The 21969-nt window shown below is 45.6% G+C and overlaps 1 protein-coding gene across 4 annotated transcripts in view; it reads left to right on the forward strand.

Annotated features, from left to right (window-relative positions):
• Window positions 1-21332, forward strand: part of EVC2 (EvC ciliary complex subunit 2) — a 163413-nt gene extending 142081 nt beyond the window's left edge. The window contains exons 18-25 of one of the 4 annotated variants that reach the window (XR_009601164.1): window positions 11-225; window positions 3455-3542; window positions 9015-9211; window positions 11438-11539; window positions 13927-14935; window positions 15022-15136; window positions 15344-15425; window positions 17265-21332. Coding sequence is in view for 1 of the 4 variants with exons in the window: in XM_042251640.2 (XP_042107574.1) it covers window positions 11-225; window positions 3455-3542; window positions 9015-9211; window positions 11438-11539; window positions 13927-14197 (873 nt within the window). In the remaining 3 variants the exon portion in view is untranslated. Of the gene's footprint in view, window positions 1-10; window positions 226-3454; window positions 3543-9014; window positions 9212-11437; window positions 11540-13926 lie in introns of all 4 variants that reach the window. The other 3 variants (XR_009601163.1, XR_009601162.1, XM_042251640.2) reach the window with 3 other exon arrangements.
• Window positions 21333-21969: the final 637 nt, after the last annotated feature.

The following is a 21969-nucleotide window of genomic DNA, read 5'->3' on the forward strand; positions in this document are numbered from 1 at the left end:
CTGTGTGCAGGAGCTCCAGGAGCTGGAGAGAAAGTTGGAGGACCAGCTGGCACACCAGGAGGCGGCCCAGCTGCAGCGGGCACTGGACAGTTGGCAGCAGTGGGCAGGCGAAGGACCTGGGCTTCTGCAGGAACCGGAGGAGACAGATTCTGAAAGACAGGTCTCTGCTGTCCTGCGGCGAGCCCTTAGCAAGGGTCAGAAGCTACTGGAGCATCACCAGCAGAGGTGAGCTAAGGACCCAGTGTATGACATCTTCTTTATGCATTCATCTGTGGATGGACACTTAGGTTGCTTCCATGTCTTGGCTATTGTAACTAGTGTTGCAGTGAACACAGGGGTACATGTATCTTTCGGAAAACAAAATTTTTAACAGCTTTGTAATTTTCCATTGTGAAGAACAGGGTGAAAACTATAATACATAGCATGACTCCATTTTTGAAAATGCAAATTCACTGAAAGAAAATAGGCCAGACTGTAATAGATGTGATTTCTGTGTGGTGAGATTACAGGTGACTTTAATGTGTTTGATTATGCTTTTCTGTGTAAATACAACATCAAAGCACAATTCTGTTCCACTGAAATAATTGCATAAGAGGCTGACTCTGTTTGATCAGAGGAAAATGCTCAGAGATGTTGATTTGACTTGGACTTGATTATGGATTTTAGTATATTTAACACCCTAATGTATTCCATGCTTCATGGAGAAAATTGCTGTGGATCAAGCTTTTTGTATGAGTTGTACCCTCACAGGGTTTCAGTTCAGTTCAGTTGCTCAGTCGTGTCCGACTCTTCGTGACCCCATGAATCGCAGCATGCCAGGCCTAATAACCAGCAAGAGGCAGGATGGATAACCCAGGATACCAGCTTTAATTGGCTGAGGGGATAGATTGGGAAGGCCACCTTGTGGGGAAGTCAAGAAACCTGATGGAGACCTCATGTGATAAGGTGCCACCCAGCTTCTGTGGTCAGAGCCAGGTCCACCCTTGGGAGATGATTCTGGGCCCACCTCAACACAGGAGCACGTGGTGGATGAAGACCCCAGACCTTGGTGTTCTTGAGCACCAGGCATGACAGCTAATTCTGAGAGTTTTCACATTAGGATTACCGTTGGAGGTCAGAGGGATCAAAAAGCGCCCACTGTACTGAGCAGGCATCTTGAGACTGAAAAGCAAGGCAGGCAGCTCCATTTAACCGATGGATCCATTTATCTAGGGTAACTTACTCACATAGTGGGATCACGCGGACAACCACCCAGAAGGCTTCACAGCTTCACTCTAAACCAAGGGGCCACTGAGACAATTTTATAAGTAACCTAGGGTATGGGGTAGGTGCTTGGAAATGGGATGTGTTGTCCTAAGTCAAAATTTATGAATGGGTAACTAGTCTTTGGATGCCAGGAATACTTCAGGGAAGGTTTTCATCCTTTTCTAGGGAATAATAAAGCACAGAGAATACCTGACCCTAATGGAGAAGGTGATGGCACCCCACTCCAGTACTCTTGCCTGGAAAATCCCAGGGACAGAGGAGCCTGGTAGGCTGCGGTCCATGGAGTCGCTAGGAGTCGAACACGACTGAGTGACTTCCCTTTCCCTTTTCCCTTTCATTCATTGGAGAAAGAAATGGCAACCCACTCCAGTGTTCTTGCCTGGAGAATCCCAGGGACTGGGGAGCCTGGTGGGCTGCCATCTATGGGGTCACACAGAGTTGGACACTATTGAAGTGACTTAGCAGAGAGAGAATGATTGTTACAACTGCACTCATCTCACATGCTAGTAAAGTAATGCTCAAAATTCTCCAAGCCAGGCTTCAGCAATACGTGAACCGTGAACTCCCTGATGTTCAAGCTGGTTTTAGAAAAGGCAGAGGAACCAGAGATCAATTGCCAACATCCGCTGGATCATGGAAAAAGCAAGAGAGTTCCAGAAAACATCTATTTCTGCTTTATTGACTATGCCAAAGCCTTTGACTGGGTGGATCACAATAAACTGTGGAAAATTCTAAAGGAGATGGGAATACCAGACCACCTGACCTGCCTCTTGAGAAATCTGTATGCAGGTCAGGAAGCAACAGTTAGAAATGGACATGGAAAAACAGACTGGTTCCAAATAGGAAAAGGAGTTCGTCAAGGCTGTATATTGTCACCCTGCTTATTTAACTTCTATGCAGAGTACATCATGAGAAACGCTGGACTGGAAGAAACACAAGCTGGTATCAAGATTGCTGGGAGAAATACCAATCACCTCAGATATGCAGATGGCACCACCCTGATGGCAGAAAGTGAAGAGGAACTAAAAAGCCTCTTGATGAAAGTGAAAGAGGAGAGCAAAAGTTGGCTTAAAGTTCAACATTCAGAAAACGAAGATCATGGCATCTGGTCCCATCACTTCATGGGAAATCGATGGGGAAACAGTGGAAACAGTGTCAGACTTTTTTTGGGGGGGCTCCAAAATAACTGCAGATGGTGATTGCAGCCATGAAATTAAAAGACGCTTACTCCTTGGAAGAAAAGTTATGACCAACCTAGATAGCATATTCAAAAGCAGAGACATTACTTTGCCGACTAAGGTCCGTCTAGTCAAGGCTATGGTTTTTCCTGTGGTCATGTATGGATGTGAGAGTTGGACTGTGAAGAAGGCTGAACACCAAAGAATTGATGCTTTTGAACTGTGGTGTTGGAGAAGACTCTTGAGAGTCCCTTGGACTGCAAGGAGATCCAACTAGTCCATCCTGAAAGAGATCAACCCTGGGATTTCTTTGGAAGGAATGATGCTAAAGCTGAAACTCCAGTACTTTGGCCACCTCATGCGAAGAGTTGACTCATTTGAAAAGACTCTGGTGCTGGGAGGGATTGGGGGCAGGAGGAGAAGGGGACGACCCAGGATGAGATGGCTGGATGGCATCACCAACTCGATGGACGTGAGTCTGAGTGAACTCTGGGAGATGGTGATGGCCAGGGAGGCCTGGCGTGCTGCGATTCATGGGGTCGCAAAGAGTCGGACACGACTGAGCAACTGAACTGAACTGAATGATTGTTAAACAATATCTATTAACTACAAAGCCTTTGATGACAGAGAAGTGATTAATTGCACAGTCCTGGGTGGGTCAGCAAAAGGACAGGAAATACCGTAAGGGCCCAAGATGACATCAGTTACACTAATAGCTATGCACAGTACAAGTTGCCCTTCAAAGCCACAGAAAAGTCTCCATATAGTTCCCACAAAAATTCTCACTTGAAGGAGCCCTCCATCCTGGTGAGCAGTCCCTGATTCATGTATTTGTGAGATAATCTAGCTAAAAAGAGGACAGCTTCTTCTGGCTATCTCTTTTGATGGATTTTTTTAAAAATCATGTAGATTAGGTTTTTGATACTTTGTTATTTAACCAACTAGACAGTCTTCTCATAGGATCACTTTATAACAACACTGAACTGATGGAGATTTTGTTTTCACCCTAGTTTGAGAGAGGAGCAAGAAGACAGTGTCGTGCTGGAAGATTTGCTGGAGAATATGGAGACTGACACCTTTGTGACCCTGTATGGCCAGGTGAGAACAAGTTCACTGTGCCTTGGGTCCATCCCTTGCCAGCCCATAACTTGACCTTTTTCTCAGAGTCCACGTTTCCTCACCTGCAGGACACAGATGATAACAGGAACCTTGAGAACTGCTAAGAGGATTTGTGAAAAGGCCTGGCCCAGGGCCAGCACCTAGGGGACATTCAATTGGGGTTACAACAGCAGCAAAAACAATAGTAATCACTGCCCTGGTCAGTTTCTTTTCTGTGATTAGACAGGCACCCAAATGTTCTTCTTCTCAGTCTTAAATAGGTTTAATATACACGGAGTAAGTTCTACCAGGAACAAAGTTAGTCATTGAAATCTGGGCCATATAAGGAGAATGCTGAGATTGTACACCACGTTTCAACTTTTCTGTGTTGAGGTTAGGTAGTCTCATTCTTGGCCAGAGCTGCAGCCCTCATCAGTGTTCCTGAGACAGCACGCGAGGCTGTGCACACGGAGTCATACGCAGAGTTACGTGACTCTACCAGTGGTGTTTTATGTGCATCCCAAGGCGGGCTTCCTGGTTTCTTTGAGTCTCAGCAAATGTGATTTGTGACAGTGGCTTATGCCAGTCACAGGCCATTGGGAGGTAGGTGTTGCTGACCTTGCTTCAGTTCAACGATGTCACTGTTACACTCCGATTCTTCCCACCTCTCCTTGAAGTTCCAGCTGCTGTGTCTGTGTTCACGTGAAGAGGGTGAAGGTGGAACACAATCACTCTGCTATCTTTTCTTTCCAAGAAAGTACATGCCACCAAATCTCTGAAGCAAATTATACTCATGTCTTGAGGAGGCCCGACCCATGGATCCCTGGTTGCCAGGGGGGCTGCAGGTTCAACACTTCCTTTTCAGCCTCCAAAGAGAGCCAGCAGGAAGCAGGGGTAGGGGCACTTTCTGGTGTCCAGCCAGCAGGATTGGCCACAACTGTCCACGGGCACACGCATCTTCTCACTTGTATTAGTTTCCTATTGCTGCTGTAACAAATTACTACCAATTTAGTGGCTTAACAGAACAGAAATTTATTATCTTCTTGTTCTGTGGGTCAGAAGTCCTGCATGGGTTTTACCAGACTAAAATTAAAGTGTCAACAGGTCTGTACTCCTTCTAAGGCTCTGGGAGAATCTGTCTCCTCCTCATTCCAGTAATTGTCAGAATTTGATTCATTGTGGTTGTAGGACTGAGGTTTTTATTTCCTTGCTAGCTGTCAGCTGATGGCTGTTACCAGTTTCTAGAGGCATTTGAATTTCTTAGTTCATGGCTCCCTTCTTTCACCTTCAAACTCAACAAATCACATCTTACTGATGCTTCTTCCATCATCATCACATCTCTCTCTGACCTACCACAGCAGGCAAAGTACTGTGCTTTTAAGGACCCATGTGATGATGAGGTTGGACTCATCTGGATAATCAGTCTAGGATACTCTCAGCTCATGATCATTAAGCTTCATCACAAAGTCCCTTGCCATGTAAAAGGACATATTCACAGGTTCTGGCATGGGGCATGAACACCTTCGAGGCCATTATTCTGCCATTCACACCAGACAGAAAGACAAGGTTAAGCGTCAAAGTCAGTAGTAAGTCTAACATGCTTCTTCCTCTTTGACATGAGAGCTGCCTGGGCTTTTTTGATATTTACAGCAAGAGAGGAGTACCCACTCATGGCAGGACCCAGGAGAGTACTTGCCATTCATCTCACTGTCTGGCAATTCTACTATCATCCCCTTATAGACAAGTCCTCCAGAGGGGACATTATTGCCCAAGCTCACATTGAGGAGCCCGGTGGAGCTAGGATTGGAGCCCACATTCTTCTACCCCACATCTCTTAGCCTGAGCTCCAGACTGGGGATGGGGGAGGCAGCAGAAGTTTCCAGAACACCTGTTGTGTGTTGAGTATCATCCTAGGCACTCATATCAGTTATTCATTTAATCCCTGCAGAAAGCTGGGAATCAGGAACTATATCTTCTCTATTTTGCAAATAGAGCCACCGAGGTATGAATGGGTGGCTTAGGGTTCCAGGGCTCACCGTCCTCCTTGGAGCTCAGGACTCGGCCTGGGGTTGGTGACTACACAGCATGTGCTCTTCCTGCTGTGTTGCCCTGCAGAGCACATGCTGCTCCTGGCCTGGGTCTCTGTGGGAACTGAGCCGTCTCCGACGCTCACTGTGATTCCCCTTCTTCTTTGTCACTAAGAGACTTGACAGATGGCCAAAGTGTCATGCGTAGAATATCATCAGGTTCATCCCTAATTTGTTGGCTCTTTTAAACTGTGAACTCTGCTAAAGAACTGGCTTTGTCAGCAGTAAAATGCTGATGGGATGGAAGCCTTGAACAGCAGGAATCATTAGGAGGGTGACTTTTCTTTGCACCCCCTCCCCATCCTGTGCCTTGTAGAATCCCCCAGCAATGTCTACTCAACTTCATTTCTTTCTTTCCAGCCCTTGTGTATTAGTGAGGGTTTTCCAGAGAAACAGAATCACAAAGACTTGGGAAAAGAGGGAGAAAGAGGTTTACTTTAAGGAATTAGCATATGTGATTGTGGAGACTGGCAAGTCCAATAGGCTGACAATATAGACGAGCAGGCTGGAGACCAGGAAAGAGCCAGTGTCGCAGTTCAAGTTCAAAGGCCCACTACTGGCAGAATTCCCTCTGGCTCAGGGGTCAGTCTTTGTTCTGTTCAAGCTTTCACCTGATTAGATGGAGCCCACCCACATTGTGGAGGGCAATCTGGTTTAAGTCCACTGACTCTAGTGTTAATCTCATTCAAAAGCTACTTCACAGATATATCCAGAATTATGTTTCTCCATATAAATCATGGCACTGTGGCCCAGACAAGTTGACCTATAAAATTAACCATCACTCCCTTTGTAGAGGAGTCCTGTTTTTGCCTGTTTCTTCTTTGTACCAGGCAAGAGAATAACCAGGGAAACCCAGTCCCACCCCCATTCTTTCTACTTCTTCTAAATACTCCTCCCCCTCTTCCTCCTCTTCCTTCTCCTCCTCCTTCTTTTTCTTCTTTCCCCTGCAATCTCTGTCTTTCTCTCCCCCTCCCTCCCAACCCTCCCCCACCTCTCTGTGTCTTTTGTTTTATTTCCTGCTTATTACACTACCTTAGGGACAGCATAGTTTGAATTACAATATTTGCATGAAGGATCATTTCCACATGAGCACCCATGTTTTCATATTTATGCAACTTTGCATATTTATGACAATGTCAAAATAACACTCAAATGCCTGCTCTGTGCTAGACACATCACACATCATCCCAGTTAATACTCACTGTTGCACTGGGTCCCTGGCAGTGGAAAGAGCCTCCCCGAGGCACTGCTGCAAATCCATCACTCCTTCTGAGACGGCAATGGTACCAGCAGCAGTGGATATCAGCCCAGTGTTGTGGAGAGGCATGGAGAGGACCATCACTGGACAGATGAAGAAACTGAGGGTCAGAGAGGTGATGTGACTTGCCAAGGTCCCACAGCCAGTCAGTGGTGGAGCTGGTTTTAAACCAGTTTCTCTTCCCTTAAAGGTGCTACTCATTTCATGCTACTGCACCATTCCCTTTGAAGCAAAATATTTCCTAATTGTTTCGTGATTAAAATGGGAAGGGGGAGCTCATTTTAAAATGAATGGTACTAACTCAGCAAGGCAGAAAGGTTCCTTGTGCTGTGGGAAGAGGTTGGAACCCCACCTGAGGTCCTCACTGAACTCATCTCCTTTACTCCCTCGAGGCGCCAGTATGACTTGTAGACAGTAGAGTGAAATTCTTTTTTAACCACGTATAATATGACTTCAGTTCAGTTCAGTTCAGTCACTCAGCCATGTCCGATTCTTTGTGACCCCATGAATCGCAGCACACCAGGCCTCTCTGTCCATCACCAACTCCCAGAGTTCACTCAGACTCACGTCCATCAAGTCAGTGATGCCATCCAGCCATCTCATCCTGGATCGTCCCCTTCTCCTCCTGCCCCCAATCCCTCCCAGCATCAGAGTCTTTTCCAATGAGTCAACTCTTCGCATGAGGTGGCCAAAGTACTAGAGTTTCAGCTTTAGCATCATTCCTTCTTAGAGTCAGCTTAACATCTTCTGAAGAGGCTTTTTTCTTGAATAAATATTGACTGTGCTCCTAGTAAGTGGCAAGTGCTATCCTAGGCCCTGGGATTTTAGCAGCAAAGTAAACAGATGAAGCCCAGTCTCTCAGGAACTGATATTCTAGTGGATAGAGCAGGCAAGCAACAAAATAGATACATAAAATATATATTATTTTATATGGATTTTGATCTCATTTTTATAGTCGTGTTCGTCTATCCACCCATTGTCCATCACTCCATCTGTTTGCCTCTCCTTTCATCTGGCTCTTTGTCCACCCATCCATCCATCTATCCATTTATTCTGTCTATACATCCATCCCCCAACCATCTCTGCATCCATCCATCCATTCATCTGCCCATTTGTCCACTCATCATCTGTCCATCCACTGTCCATAACCCATTTATCCACTCATCCATTTATCCATCTGTATAACCCATCCATCCATCCATTCATCTATTTACATACATACGTAGAAAGATTTCTAGAATGTGCTTTGCCTAATGCTACTGATAATTATTTCTGGGTAGTGGCCCTTGGAGTAATTAACAGCATTATTGCGCTTTTCCCAGGTGGCGCTCATGGTAAACAACCTGCCTGCCAATGTAGGAGACATAAAAGATGCAGGTTTGATCTCTAGGTTGAGACGATCCCCTGGAGGAGGAAATGGCAACCCACTCCATTATTCTTGCCTGGAGGATCCCATGGGCAGAGGAGCCTGGCAGGCTGCAGTCCATGGGATCACAAAGAGTCAGACCCGACTGAAGTGACTTAGCATGCAGCACACTGCGTCCCTAACTCCTGGCCAGGTCTGCTCTGTTCTCCATTCCTACATTCTGTCAACTCTGGTTATTCACTTGGAATCATACAGGATGTGAATGTGCAGCCTGGCTCTTTCTAGGCAGTGGAAAGCCCTAGGGATCCATCCATTTCTTTCACTGTAGGCTGGAATTCTGTGGTATGGCCATAGTACAGTTTCTTTAACCCTCCACTGCTGTAGGGCCTTTTCAGTTGTTTCCACAGCCTGTGCTGTTCCCTCTGAGCCATGTCGCCTCACGGAACATGAGTAGGAGGAGAAATTACTAATTGGCCTGGCTGCAGGCCAGGGCTGTAACTATGATGAGTGAGTTACCCTCTATCCAGGAGGGTAGCTGGAAGGGATGGATGAAGGCTTAGGGAATGTCATGGGGAGCCAAGGCTGCTGACCAAATAGATTTTCTTGACAGCTCTGTAAATTTGGGGACATGTTTTCAAGACCAAGCTACTAAAATATTTATCTCCCTGGGACAAAAAGTCCTAAGACCGTGATCCATTCAACCCTGCTGTTCATCAAGGTGAGAGCTGTGAGGCTCTGAGTCCCTGCATTCACTCCTCCAGGAGCTGAGACTGGCGTCGTACCTGTTGAAGCTGACGATGCTGCCAGGGAGCACACTGCGCCGGCTCCTGACCGTGGCTCTGCCCGCAGCCTCGCAGGCTGAGCTGCTGGCTGTGCTGGACTCCGTGGGCCAGAAGCATCAAGACCACGTGGTGGAGAACAACGGCAGCGGGGTGCAGGCTGACCTGGGCAGGAGGGGGTGAGTGCAGGGTCGGCCGCCTTTGGAAAATGAGGTCCCATTTTCCTGGGGGTGGTGAGCCGGACCATGGGCACAAGCACACCTGGCTTCCCAGGGGAGCTTCCTCACTCAAGGAGTAGACGGCATCCAGGTGTGTCATCATGAATCCTGGAAGTCATAGCAGGCCCAAGGGTTTTGTCCACAGTGTCTCTTTTCATCACTGGTTCACTTCCCAATGGGATTTTAAGACAGTAGGTTTCCTTGGGCAGTAAATATGCCATATACATCCAGTAAATGCATAAAGGAAAAAGGCAAAGAAACACCATGGTTCTATCAGCTGGAGCAACTGGCTATTAGCATTTTGTTACAATTCTTCCTCCAGAATGGGTTTGTCTGCTGGGTTGTATGAGTGTGTGGTGTGTGTGTGTGTGTGTGTGCACGCGTGTGTGTGTGCGTGTGTGCATGTGCGTGAGCACGCATGTATAGGAATCCCAGTATATACAGCCTTACCTCCTGCTTTTCAGAACCTTATAGCAGAGGCAAGTTTGCTTATTACCTTTCAGCTCTTGTCCATGTGCAAACATTTTCCTAAACATCTGTTTCGACTTTCTGCTATTTTTATTAACAATTAAAAAATTCATGCTTTTCCCAATTATAGAAACATCTCCATAGATATTATTTTTCATAGCTGCTTATTATTTTACTGAGGTGTGTAGCATAGTGTATGTAACTGTTACTCTATTGCTGAACATTTAGTTTGGGTTCATTTTTCCTCAATTATGGATAAGGCTGCATAGATACTTTAGGGTCAAGTTGCAGGTGTGCATTTTGCCAGTTAAGGGTCTTTATTAGGGAAAGGCATGAAGGGGGACCTTGGATAAGGTGAGTATGGGGCAGCCAGCCGTGCCACTTGAGAGCAGAATTTGTTAAGGGTGAGGCTGCAAGGAAAGCCATGACCAACGTGGAAAGTGCTGAAGGCCAGGCAGCAAAGTCCAGTCCTCAACGAGGATCCCCTGGAGGTTAGGGAAGGGCGTCTTGATGCCCGTGAGTCTGTGGAAATGGCATCATTGTGTGGACGTGTGTATATGCAGGTTATTTCCCCTGACTTGTAAAGGAGTCCCTGACTCACAAAAGCAAGATGCACAACAGAGGAACAAGAGTAGGGTTGGCATGCAAGGAAGGATGGGAGTGTGAAAACAGCTGTAGGGGAGGGGAGGGAGTCTGCAGGGGCCGGGAAGAGCAGGAGGGACCCAGCACGGGGGCGGGGCTGGACGTGAGTGTGGTCACAGGACTGGGGGTGTGGGCGTGGTCGGAGTTTCCTGTTTCAGCCGGCTTTCTCTAGTGCAGTCAGAGGACACACAGGCAGCAGGTTCTGGGGGAAACCCTGGAGCAGGACCTTGCATGGTCACAGCTTGGCCCAGCCTGGGTGAGGGTTCTTCACCACCGCTGCCCCTCCCCGTGCTCTGCCTTCCCCGTAGCCCCTCTCAGCACCCACCCCCACCCCACCCCACCCCCCAACCCCCAGAGCTGCTCAGTGTGAACCAGCTGAGGCAGAGTATGAACTTGGCCAGATCCAGGCACCAGCGGACACTCGATCCTGTATTGACTTGACTTGAACCCAGGCCCGTGGACATCTCCTCACTCCCCCTGTCCTGTTCACTGTCCCTTCTTCAGTTGAGAATCATGTGGCGTTCAGGCTCGCTGCCTTACCCTCCTTCTGAGCTTCCATTGTACCTTCTCAATCTTCTTATTAATGTATTTATAAAACATGTATGAGCTTTTAGTATGTCCACTGTCTTAGGCACCGGTGTAGGTGGGAGAATAAGGGACAGTCCTGCCGCCCAGAACGTCCACTCTGGGGGAGATGGACCACACACAAGCCAGTGCAGAGAGCTCTTTGCTTCTGGAATCTTCCATGCATTCAACTGCTGGGATGCTCAGACTCAGCTCAAGTGTCCCCACATCTCGGCAGCCTCCCTCTATCTGACCGATGTCACATGCTACCTGTTTGTGACCCCTGGACTGGGGACCCCTTGGGGCAGAGACTGTGTCTTGACTTGGCCAGCAAGATGCTTGATTAGTGTTCACAGAGTGAGTAAGTGGGCAAATGCGAATACTCTCAGGGTTTTTCCTGTCAGCCAAATGTCATACTGAAGGAAGGAGTTCCCAGAGGGCTTTTTAGGATTAGGCATCACTTGAAGGTCCTGTTCTTTTTGAAAATATAAGAATGTCTCTTCTTGCCTTCAGGAAACACCAGGGCTGGTGGCAAGCCTTAGAGAGCAAACTTCGTGGAGAACTGATAAGCAGAGGATTAGAGAAGATGCTCTGGGCTCGGAAGAGGAAGGAGAGGTAAGGAGGGCATCTGTTCAGGTGGGCTGGAGGGGATGTCAGCCAGGGCACCCATGAGCCCGGCAGGGGAGCTGGAGGGGACCACGAAGGGAGGGTTACTGCGGACGCAGCACACTCCTTCCCTCCAGACAACATCTTTATTTAAAGGGGGCTTAGTTTATTTTTCTTTCAAGGGAGAGCATGAACACAGAGCCATACTACCAAAATGGGCTTAGTTTAAAGTGAAGTAAGTCAGACAGAAAGACAAATATCAAACGATAGCACTTATATGTGGAGTTTAAGAAAATAATACAAATGAATGTACCAAATGAACATAAAACAGAAGTAGACCCACAGACTTAGAAAACAAGATTATGGAACAAAAGTAGAAAGGGGTGGGGAGGGATAAATTAGGAATATGGGATTAACAGATACAGACTACTGCATGTAAAATAGATAAGCAACAAGGATTTACTGTATAGCTCAGGGAACTATAGTCAGTATCTTGTAATAACCTATAATGGAAGAGAATCGGAAAAACAATACATATATAAAACTGAGTCATTTTGCTTTACACCTGAAATAAACACAATATTGTAAATCAACTATCCTTCCATTATTTTTTAAAAACAGCAAAGTGAGCTTAGTCTAGGAGCTGAAGATAAGCTGCCTGCTATCAGTGGGACAATGTGCTGTCATTTATTAGCATTTTAATCGCAATACTTATTTTAACTAGTGGCTCTTTTTAAATGGGGCCTCATTAGGAGAATTATTCCTTATAAAGGCTTAGATTTTATAGTTTACAAAGCCCTTTCTCATCTTGTTGCACTGAGCCCCCCTGCTTCCGGAAAATGGGAGAAATCCCACGGCCACGCTTTACCAGCTCAGGGAGGTCAGAGGAAGAGACCCCCACTGGTGAAAAGTGGTCATGGGATTTAGGGGCACTGAACCAACCCCTCTATTTCCCTGAGCTTCCAGACCACTGTTCTTTTCACTCTCTTGAGTCCCTTTCTCTTTGAGCTGCGGTGACGGCACACCTGGAGGGCAGAGGCAAATTGGAGGCAGGGTGGTTTTAGATTGCCGCAGACAACAGGCTCAGGAACTCGTGTGTTTCCCACTAGAAATTTAGAAAAAGAGTAACACGAGTGACAAGTTACGTTAACCCGTTTTCATGTAACAGGTTAAAAGTGATAACCAAAATGTGCTGTGGAAACAGTGATGCCCAAAGGACGTGGCCGAGTCCTGCACCTTCCAGAATTTCTCAGGGTGAAGCCGAAGAGACCAAGTTGCCCAAAGAGTCCATGATAACAGTCTCAGAGCCATTGATAATGGGCTGGACATCAAAATTTAGTCCCAGATGAATTAGATGAGGGTATTGAGCCCAAACCAAGAAAATTGAATTCAGGCCATATAAAGGGAAAGCGCTCCACTAAGGACTGGAAGTCAGGGGTCCTAGAATAGGATGAGGTTGGGAAAGCAAAGGCATTCCGGGGCTGCACTGATGTCAGTGGGCAAGTGCAGATTAGGAGAACCCTGGGCCCATGGTGCTGGGCCACTGTGCCTGCCTTTTCTCTGCCTCAAGGCGCTGTGGACGGGTGGTGGGAGGAGGAGAGACTGTGAGTCACAGGGAGCTGATGGAGCTGTCTTTGAATCCTTGCTTAGATGACACAGCTGCCAGGGCAGGAGTTCATGGTGATGGGGTTGGAACCTCAAAGCCACTTCTCTTCAGGAAGGGCCCATGAGCCTACCAGTGGCCTCCAGTATGCCAGCCTGCAGTGACATGGCCCTGTCCTGCCCTGCTTGGGCAAAGGACCCTGTGGCTTTCGGATCATATAGGGCTCTCAGAGGGAGTCAGACCCATTTCCAAGTGTGGCTGGAACTGAGGGACTGGACTGCAGGATTCCAGCAACCCTTTTATAGGATATTCCCCCAATGTGTCGCTCTGTTCTATTTCTAACACATTTTACCTAACTTCTAACTGTTGCCTTACACTCAGATTTTACCAGCCTGTGTTTAGTGTGAGGCCCACAGGCATTGGCATCCTGGACAATGTATCCCAGTCATCTGGGGGGAGACGGGAAGCTCTGGCTTGTAGAATCTGTCAGGTTCCGCGGTGTGAAACACCCCCACCCTGGCTGATCGCATGCTGACAGCATGCTGACAACAGGCTCACCAAACTCCGGAGAAGTGAACAGTCATGAGTCAGTGTGAACCATCTGCAGCCGCCCCTGCCATGGGCTTCAGCTAATCTCAGGGGCCACCCTGGCAACCACAGAGAAAACCCTATAACTTGACACTTGACTGGGCATCTAGAAACCAAGAGGGAGTTTTCCTGGAGAACCCTGTCGGCACACTCAGGAGAGTACGTTGCCAAACATGTCCAGTCTGATTTTCTGTTCTCTCTTTAGCATATTAAAGAAGACGTGTCCCCCTCTCAGAGAGAGGGTGATATTCTCTGGAAAAGGAAGTTGGCCGCACCTGTCCCTGGAGTCCACTGATGAACTGACCCCGGTGCCCATTGTAGGGGCAGAAGCCATTGATTTATTAAACACGGGTGAAAAGCTCTTTATCTTCAGAAATCCAAAGGAGCCTGAGATCTCACTGCGCGTTCCTCCCAGGAAGAAGAAGAAGAACTTTCTGAACACCAAGAAGGCCGCGTGGGCCTTGGGCATGAACTAGCCCAAAGGGAAGTTTCTAGAGTCTAAAGACACAAAGATTTGTTTTCTCCTGCCCATCTGCGTGTGTGCATGTTTTATGTACAACTCGCAGGTATCGATTGTACATGAAGGAGTCTGACACATCTCTAACCCTCCCCCTCTCCCACCATGACTTTCAAGGACTCAGTTTAATCTGGTCCCATGAATTCCCAGGTGGCCCACTCCCTTCAGCATCACAAGGGACATGAAGAGACAGGGGACTACCCCATGAACCCTCACTGCTTTCAGAACCAGCTCATGGAGGATCTGGGGGAGACCCTCCCCCAGCCCCCAGTTCACATCCCCGAAACACCTGACTGAAGTGTGTCAAAGGGCAAGGCTCTCAGTTCTCACATTGTGTTTGTTACACATTCTATTTTTATCAAGGGAACTTTTGATTAATGTGTTTTATATAAAGCTACTCTCAAGGAGACTCATTTTTGCTTTCTGTAGGAACCATTTATTTACTTATTTTTTATGTTTGTTTTATGTTTTAACTTTTTATTTTATATTGCAGTATAAGAAGGCGTGGCAACCCACTCCAGTATTCTTGCCTGGAGAATCCCATGGACAGAGGAGCCTTGTGAGCTACATACTGTCCATGGGGTCGCAAAGAATCAGACACAACTGAAGCGACTTAGCATGCGTGCATAGCCAACTATGCAGAAGGACATGGCACCCAGTATGCTTGCCTGGAAAATCCCATGGACAGAGGAGCCTGGTGGGCTACAGTCTGTGGGGTCACAAATGAGTCGGACACAACTTACCGACTAAACAACACATAGCCAATTAACAATGTTGTAATAGTTTCAGGTGGACAGCAAAGGGACTCAGCCATACCTATACATGTATCCATTCTCCCCCCAACTCCGCTCCCATCCAGGCTGTCACATAATCTTGACAGAGTTCCCCGTGCTGCGCAGTAAGTCCTTGTTGGGTATCCATCTTAAATATAGCAGTGTGTGCATGTCGATCCCAATTCCTAACTGTCCCTCCCCCCATCCTTCCCTGCTGCAACCATAAGTTCGTTTGTTGCTTTCTGTAGGAACCATTTATTTTTAGTCCCTTCTGAGGTTTTTGGCCCTATGTTGTGATGTTCAATAGAGGTGTTTGCCTTTCATCATTCCAGGCGCCTGAAGAGGTGCCAGCCACTGGGCTGTACCATCTCCAACTCAAATCAGGAAACCCAGAAGCTTGAGATCATAAAGCCAGTAAGTAACAAAGTCAGGACTCACTGAAGACTTTACAGCCCCAAACTCTCTTCTTTCTCCTGGTCTCGGTAAATGGACACACACTTGCCCTTGCTTGTTTGCCAGCAAACTGACTGCACACAGGTCCTTGTCTTTCACAGCGTGCTTTCCTGTACCCTGACCTTCCCATCCTCATAGTGGTGGTTGCATGAGCATTTCTGAGAACAAGGCAAAGAATACAGTTACAATCGTATTGGGCCTACAGTTACCATGGGTCTTTCCTGACGGTGGGAAATGATTGGGCAGGGAGTCCTGTCACCAGCAAGAGGAAGAAAAGGGATCCTGATGATGAAGCATCTTTTACAAGAGAGTCACTTCTATTAATAGACCCTTCCAGCTACTTGAATCCACTTATTAATCCTTGATGATACCCAGCAGATGGAGATAACTACTCCCATCTTACACCCAAGGAAGCTGAGCGTCAGAAAGTTTCTGGCAATCACACCACCTGTAAAGGAGGAATCCTCGCTTTGAACCCAAGTCTCCTAACTTTCAGACCTTACCTGCCAGGAGACTCTGCATTGCCTTTGGCAACCTGAAGGCCAAGTCTCTCTCTCTCTTTTTAAATATTTATTCATTTATTTGGCTTTACCAGGTCTTAGTTGCAGCAGGCAGGATCTTCCTTATAGCATGTGAACTCTCAGCTGTGGCGTGTGGGCCCTAGTTCCCTGACCAGGGATCGAACCAGGGTCCGTGCATTGGGAGTGCAGAGTCTTAGCCACTGGACCCCTGGGGAGTCCCCATGAAGGTCAAGTCTTATTTGCAGTTTTTCCATGGGCATCATGCAGCATGGTGATCAGGGACCTTTACTGGGGTGGCACTTCTTCCAGGGAGCTCTGTGGACCATTATAGTGGCTATCAGTTGACCACGCCACTGCTATAGTGGATATGCACAAGTAAGCTGTTCAAATGCAGGAGAAAAAAGTGAATGAGGTTGATTTTCCCATCAGAAGATCAAGTGAGCAGAGAGGAGAGAAAGGGCAGTGAGCTTCACACACAGGGTAGTGGAATGGAAAAGGCACGGTCTTTGGTATAAGCCAACACAGTTCAGATCCTGCTCTATTGCCTGTGAGCTGTGTGTCCTGGGCAAGTCACCTGACCTTTCTGAACCTCATTTTCTTCATCAACAAAGGGATAATGAGATTATAAGAATTAGATGAAACCAGATCTGTGAAGCGCTTGGTGGTGGCGTGGGCCTGCCACATCTCTGTCCTTCTGTATTCTTTGAAGGTGATCGGTTTGCTTTTCTAATAATTTCCTGATTCTAGGACTCAGCTGGAATTATGCATGACTGAAAGTAGATTGCACACAAAGATTTGAAAAAATATCTCAAAATTATGGGCTGAAGGCTGAATGAATAAGCTATTAGCAACAACAGGAGGTGCTCAAACTGTTCAAAACACAACATTTGAACCTAATAATAACTCCCTATGTTAATAGAGAAAGACTAACTATTGGTTTAAATTCTCTAAACTCACTGCATGAGAAACAGAAGACATGATGGGAAAGCTTGTGCTTCTGAAATCAGGTAGATCAGGTTTAAATCTTGGCTTTACAACTTTTGAGCAAGTCACTTGACCACTCTGAACCTTAGTCTCTTTAGTTTCTTTGTCTGGAAAGCAGAGGCCCTAATACCTACCTTAGGGTAAGGATGTCACAAAGAGTGAAGATATCACATATCATAAAAAATGTTAGCACACAGTAAAATGTTGGTGTGCAATAGTGCAGCTTATTTATTCTATTTGTACATATTCACAAAATTGAGTTTTATGTTTCCTTTCATTCCTGTTTCTACCCTAGCTAATTAAAGACAATGACCCTTCCAGAAGGGCTGCACTTGCCACAATATATGGAAGGCTATCCATGAGAGGCTTCCATGAGAGCCAGGCTTCAACAGTATGTGAACTGTGAACTTCCAGATGTTCAAGCTGGATTTAGAAAAGGCAGAGGAACCAGAGATCAAATTGCCAACATACGTCGGATCATTGAAAAAGCAAGAGAGTTCCAGAAAAAACATCTGCTTTATTGACTATGCCAAAGCCTTTGACTGTGTGGATCACAACAAACTGTGGAAAATTCTTCAAGAGATGGGAATACCAGACCACCTGACCTGCCTCTTGAGAAATCTGTATGCAGGTCAAGAAGCAACGTTAGAACTGGACATGGAACAATAGACTGGTTCCAAATTGGGAAAGGAGCGCGTCAAGGCTATATTTTGTCTCCCTGCTTATTTAACTTATATGCAGAGTCCATCTGGAGAAGGCAATGGCATCCCACTCCAGTACTCTTGCCTGGAAAATCCCGTGGACGGAGGAGCCTGGTGGACTACAGTCCATGGGGTCACGAAGAGTCAGACACGACTGAGCACCTTCACTTTCATGCATTGGAGAATCCAGTGTTCTTGCCTGGCAAACTTCATGGACAGAGGAGCCTAGTGGGCTACAGTCCGTGGGGTCACAGAGAGTCAGACACGACTGAGCATGCACACACACACACATGAAAGCCTTGCTGTGGGGATTTGGGAGTGAGATCCAACCTGACAGGATATTTGGGAACAGCTTGACGCTTATGACTCCAAATCTTTACCTCCATCCTGGACTTCTTCTTGGGCTCCAGACCCTTTTGTCACAGATGCCTGTGCAACCCTGAATCCACTGGCTTCCTAGAAAACCTGTTCCACTACAGATGTCCCCTCTCTGAGTGGATGGGACCAAGCTGGAAACTTACAAGTTATCCTAGACATCTTCCTGTTTCTCAATCCCCCAGATATGATGACCAAATCTTGCTGATTGTACTGCTGCCTTAGTACAGTGGTAAAACCTATGCCCTCCCCCGCCCCTCCCTGCCTGCTTAGGTCCTGTCTGTCCCAGATGGTGCCAGCAGCCTCTCCTCTGGATTGGCTACAACCTGTCTGTTCTATGGTAGCCATATCTAAGTCACTCCCTTGCTGAAAGACTTCCAAAAACTTGTCATTACTCACAAGACCTCCATGAACTGTCCTCTAATAACCTTCCTATCTGTGTCTATAAGGGAAGTCTTTACTTTCTAAGGAGCCGTTGAGTGGTAATGAGACACAAAGAAGAAAGTGCATCTAGATTTCCATCCTGGATCTGCTATTTACCATGTGGCTCTAAAGAAGCCACCTATCTTGTTTTTCTTTCTTGTAATAGCTTTATCTGGTTTTGGTATTAAGGTAATGGTGATCTCATGGAACATTTTAGGAAGTGGTTCCTCTGCTTGTACTATCCAGAAGTGATTGTAGAAAATTGGTATCACTTCTTCCTTGAAAGAGGAGAGTAAAAAAGTTGGCTTAAAACTCAACATTCAGAAAACTAAGATCATGGCAACTGGTCCCATCACTTCATGGCAAATAGATGGGGAAACAGTGGAAAGAGTGTCAGACTTCATTTTTGGGGGCTCCAAAATCACTGCAGGTGGTGATTGCAGCCATGAAATTAAAAGACACTTACTCCTTGGAAGGAAAGTTATGACCAACCTAGATAGCATATTAAAAAGCAGAGATATTACTTTGCCAAGGTTCATCTAGTCAAAGCTATGGTTTTTCCAGTGGTCATGTATGAATGTGAGAGTTGGACTGTGAAGAAAGCTGAGTGCCAAAGAATTGATGCTTTGAAACTGTGGTGTTGGAGAAGACTCTTACGAGTCCCTTGGACTGCAAGGAGATCCAGCCAGTCCTTCCTAAAGGAAACCATTCCTGGGTGTTCATTGGAAGGACTGATGCTGAGGCTGAAACTTCAATACTTTGGCCACCTGATGTGAAGAACTGATTCATTGGAAAAGACCCTGATGCTGGGAGGGGTTGGGGGCAGGAGGAGAAGGGGACAAGAGAGGATGAGATGGCTGGATTGCATCACTGACTTGATGCACATGAGTTTGGGTGAACTCTGGGAATTGGTGATGGACAGGGAGGCCTGGTGTGCTTCGATTCATGGGGTCACAAAGAGTCGGACATGGCTGAGTGACTGAACTGAACTGAACTTCCTTGAATAATAATAATCATATGAAACAGTCTCCAGTGAGTCCATCTGGATCAAGTGCCTTCTGTTTTGGAAGGCAATTGATTCAAGAACTTTAATAGATATAAGCCGATTTATATAGTCTTTTACTTCTTGTGTGAGTTTTGGTACTCTGTGTCTATCCAGAAACTGGTCCATTTCATATAAGTTATCAAATATACAACATGAAGTTTTGGAAAATACTTGTTTATGTCCCTTTTAATATCCATGAAAATAGTTATGATGACCATACTTTCACTTCTGATTTATAATAGCTTATTCTTTTTCTGTCTCTTGATTAACATAACTACATGTATAGCAATTTCACTGATCTTCTTCAAGAACCAGAACTTATATAAGAACCTCATTTTCTTGATCTTTTATTGCCTTATTTTTAATTTCCTTGACTTATGTTCAAATTTTAGTATTTCTGTTTTTCTAATTTTTTTCTATTTAAGCTTAAATGGCAGTCTCTTGCAGCCCTTTATGATCCCCTTACCTCTAATTTCTTCTTTTCCAGGAGAAACTATTCTCAGTTCTTTAGCTGTTTCTTGTGGCATCAACTTTTATATTCTTAGGAGCATACTGCAACTTCTCAGTGCTGTGTTATTCATAATATATATTGACCTTTTAGTATAGCAGATGAGAATTTAGCTCTCTTAGACACACATACATGTAAACACACATACACAGGTAAACATACATATCCTTCTTTTCCAGTTATCTGATGCAATTAAAACACAGTTTTCACTAAATATTCAGCATTTTTATTAATAACATTTCATTTGAAGCTGAGCCATGTAGTAAATTTTAATTAATTTCCTTTTTCTGTGTAACTTTTTGTTTTCCCTAGAGTTAATAACTGGCTAGAAACTGTAGTTATGACTAAAAATGACTCCTTATCTTTTGGAGAAACATACTGAAATATTTATGAAAGAAATTATGTGATGTTAGAGATTTGCTTCAAGATAATATGGAAGGGCTTACTGGCCATGGTGAAGTAACAGACTGAATTTAAACTCCCAACTTAAACAACTAGAGAACTTAACAATGCAGGAGAGAACTATTTTCAGACACTGGGCAACAGGCAGCATGGGACTGTGATATTGGAAAGAAGGGAAGTAAATGAAGGGAGCCCTACGACTGCCCCAGCTCAGCGCCAGAGGAGTTATAAGGTTGCAGATCAGGGAGGGGAAGCCAGGGCCCAGCAGTTTCCTTAGGTGAGGAGACAGAGAATGGAAATCAAGCAGGATGAGGCAAGTGAGATTTATAAGGCAGAATATGGAGGAGAGACATTAGAGGGGCAAGAGAGAGAGAGGGCAAGTTAATATCAACAGAAGGGCTCCTTTGAGTCTGTCTGGATACTAAGCCCTGTGTACATGAGGAGAAGCTGTCAGTGGGGAGAACGAACCACCAGAAAAAGTAGTTTTCAAACAATTCCCAAAGCTCACCAAGGACTGGGAATATTTTCCATTCCCACTAGCCTGAGTGTGATGTATCAGCTGGTCTTCTGATGGATCTTGCCTTGGTAATGGGAATAAATTAACTGCTCTGGGCCCATCATAGAAAGCTTAAAGCAAGTCTCGACAAATCTATAGAGACAGAGAGTAGATTAATATTTGCCTGGAATCATAGAGATGGGCAGGAGCATGGGGAGTATGGAGAGTGGTGGCTATTGGGTACATTTTGGGGTAGTGAAAATTTTCCAATGTTAGATTACAGCTATGATTGCATAACTTTGTAAATATACTACAAACACAAGAAACTGTATGCTTTCAGTGGGTGAACTTTATGGTATGTGAATTTTATCTTGATAAAGCCATTAAAAAGTTTAAAAAAATAAAGAAGAAAAGGAGCCTCAGACAATTTAAACTGATCCCAAGTGACTTAGCAGCATGACAAAACAAAGCCCAAAGCCACTTAACGGAATGCTCCAGATACTCCAGTGCCCAATAAACATAAAGTCACTGGTGTCTGGCATCCAATTAAAAATTACTAGGCATGCAAACAACAAGAATATAAGATCTATAAGCATGAAAAAAAAAAAACACCCATCCAACTGAAATTGTATTAGAAATGACAGATAGGAAAGTATTAGCATATGAGAACATCAAATCAGCTATTATATATTCCCTGTATGTTCAAAATGAAGGAGAAAATATGAGCATGATGGGAGAAGTAGAAGATGTAAAAGTGTTCAGGCAACTTCTGTATTCAGATCTGACATGTAAAGTGCTTAGAAGTCAGAACTTCTTTCTCTCCAACAGGAAGAAAAGCTGAAAAAACTGCAAACCAATGTCTTTTCTGGGGCCCATCAGAGAACTGAAGTCACAGGACGAACTCCCACCCTGAAATCTGAAGGGACAGGCCAACTGAGAGACTCCCAGCACGACCCAAGACTTAAACAGATTCTGTGTAAAGGGATTTGTTTTGTTGTTCAGTCACTCAGTCCTGTCTGACTCTTTGCAACCTCATGGACTGCAGCATGC

The sequence above is a fragment of the Ovis aries genome, chromosome 6 (genome assembly GCF_016772045.2).
Source record: "Ovis aries strain OAR_USU_Benz2616 breed Rambouillet chromosome 6, ARS-UI_Ramb_v3.0, whole genome shotgun sequence".
NCBI lineage: Eukaryota > Metazoa > Chordata > Mammalia > Artiodactyla > Bovidae > Ovis > Ovis aries.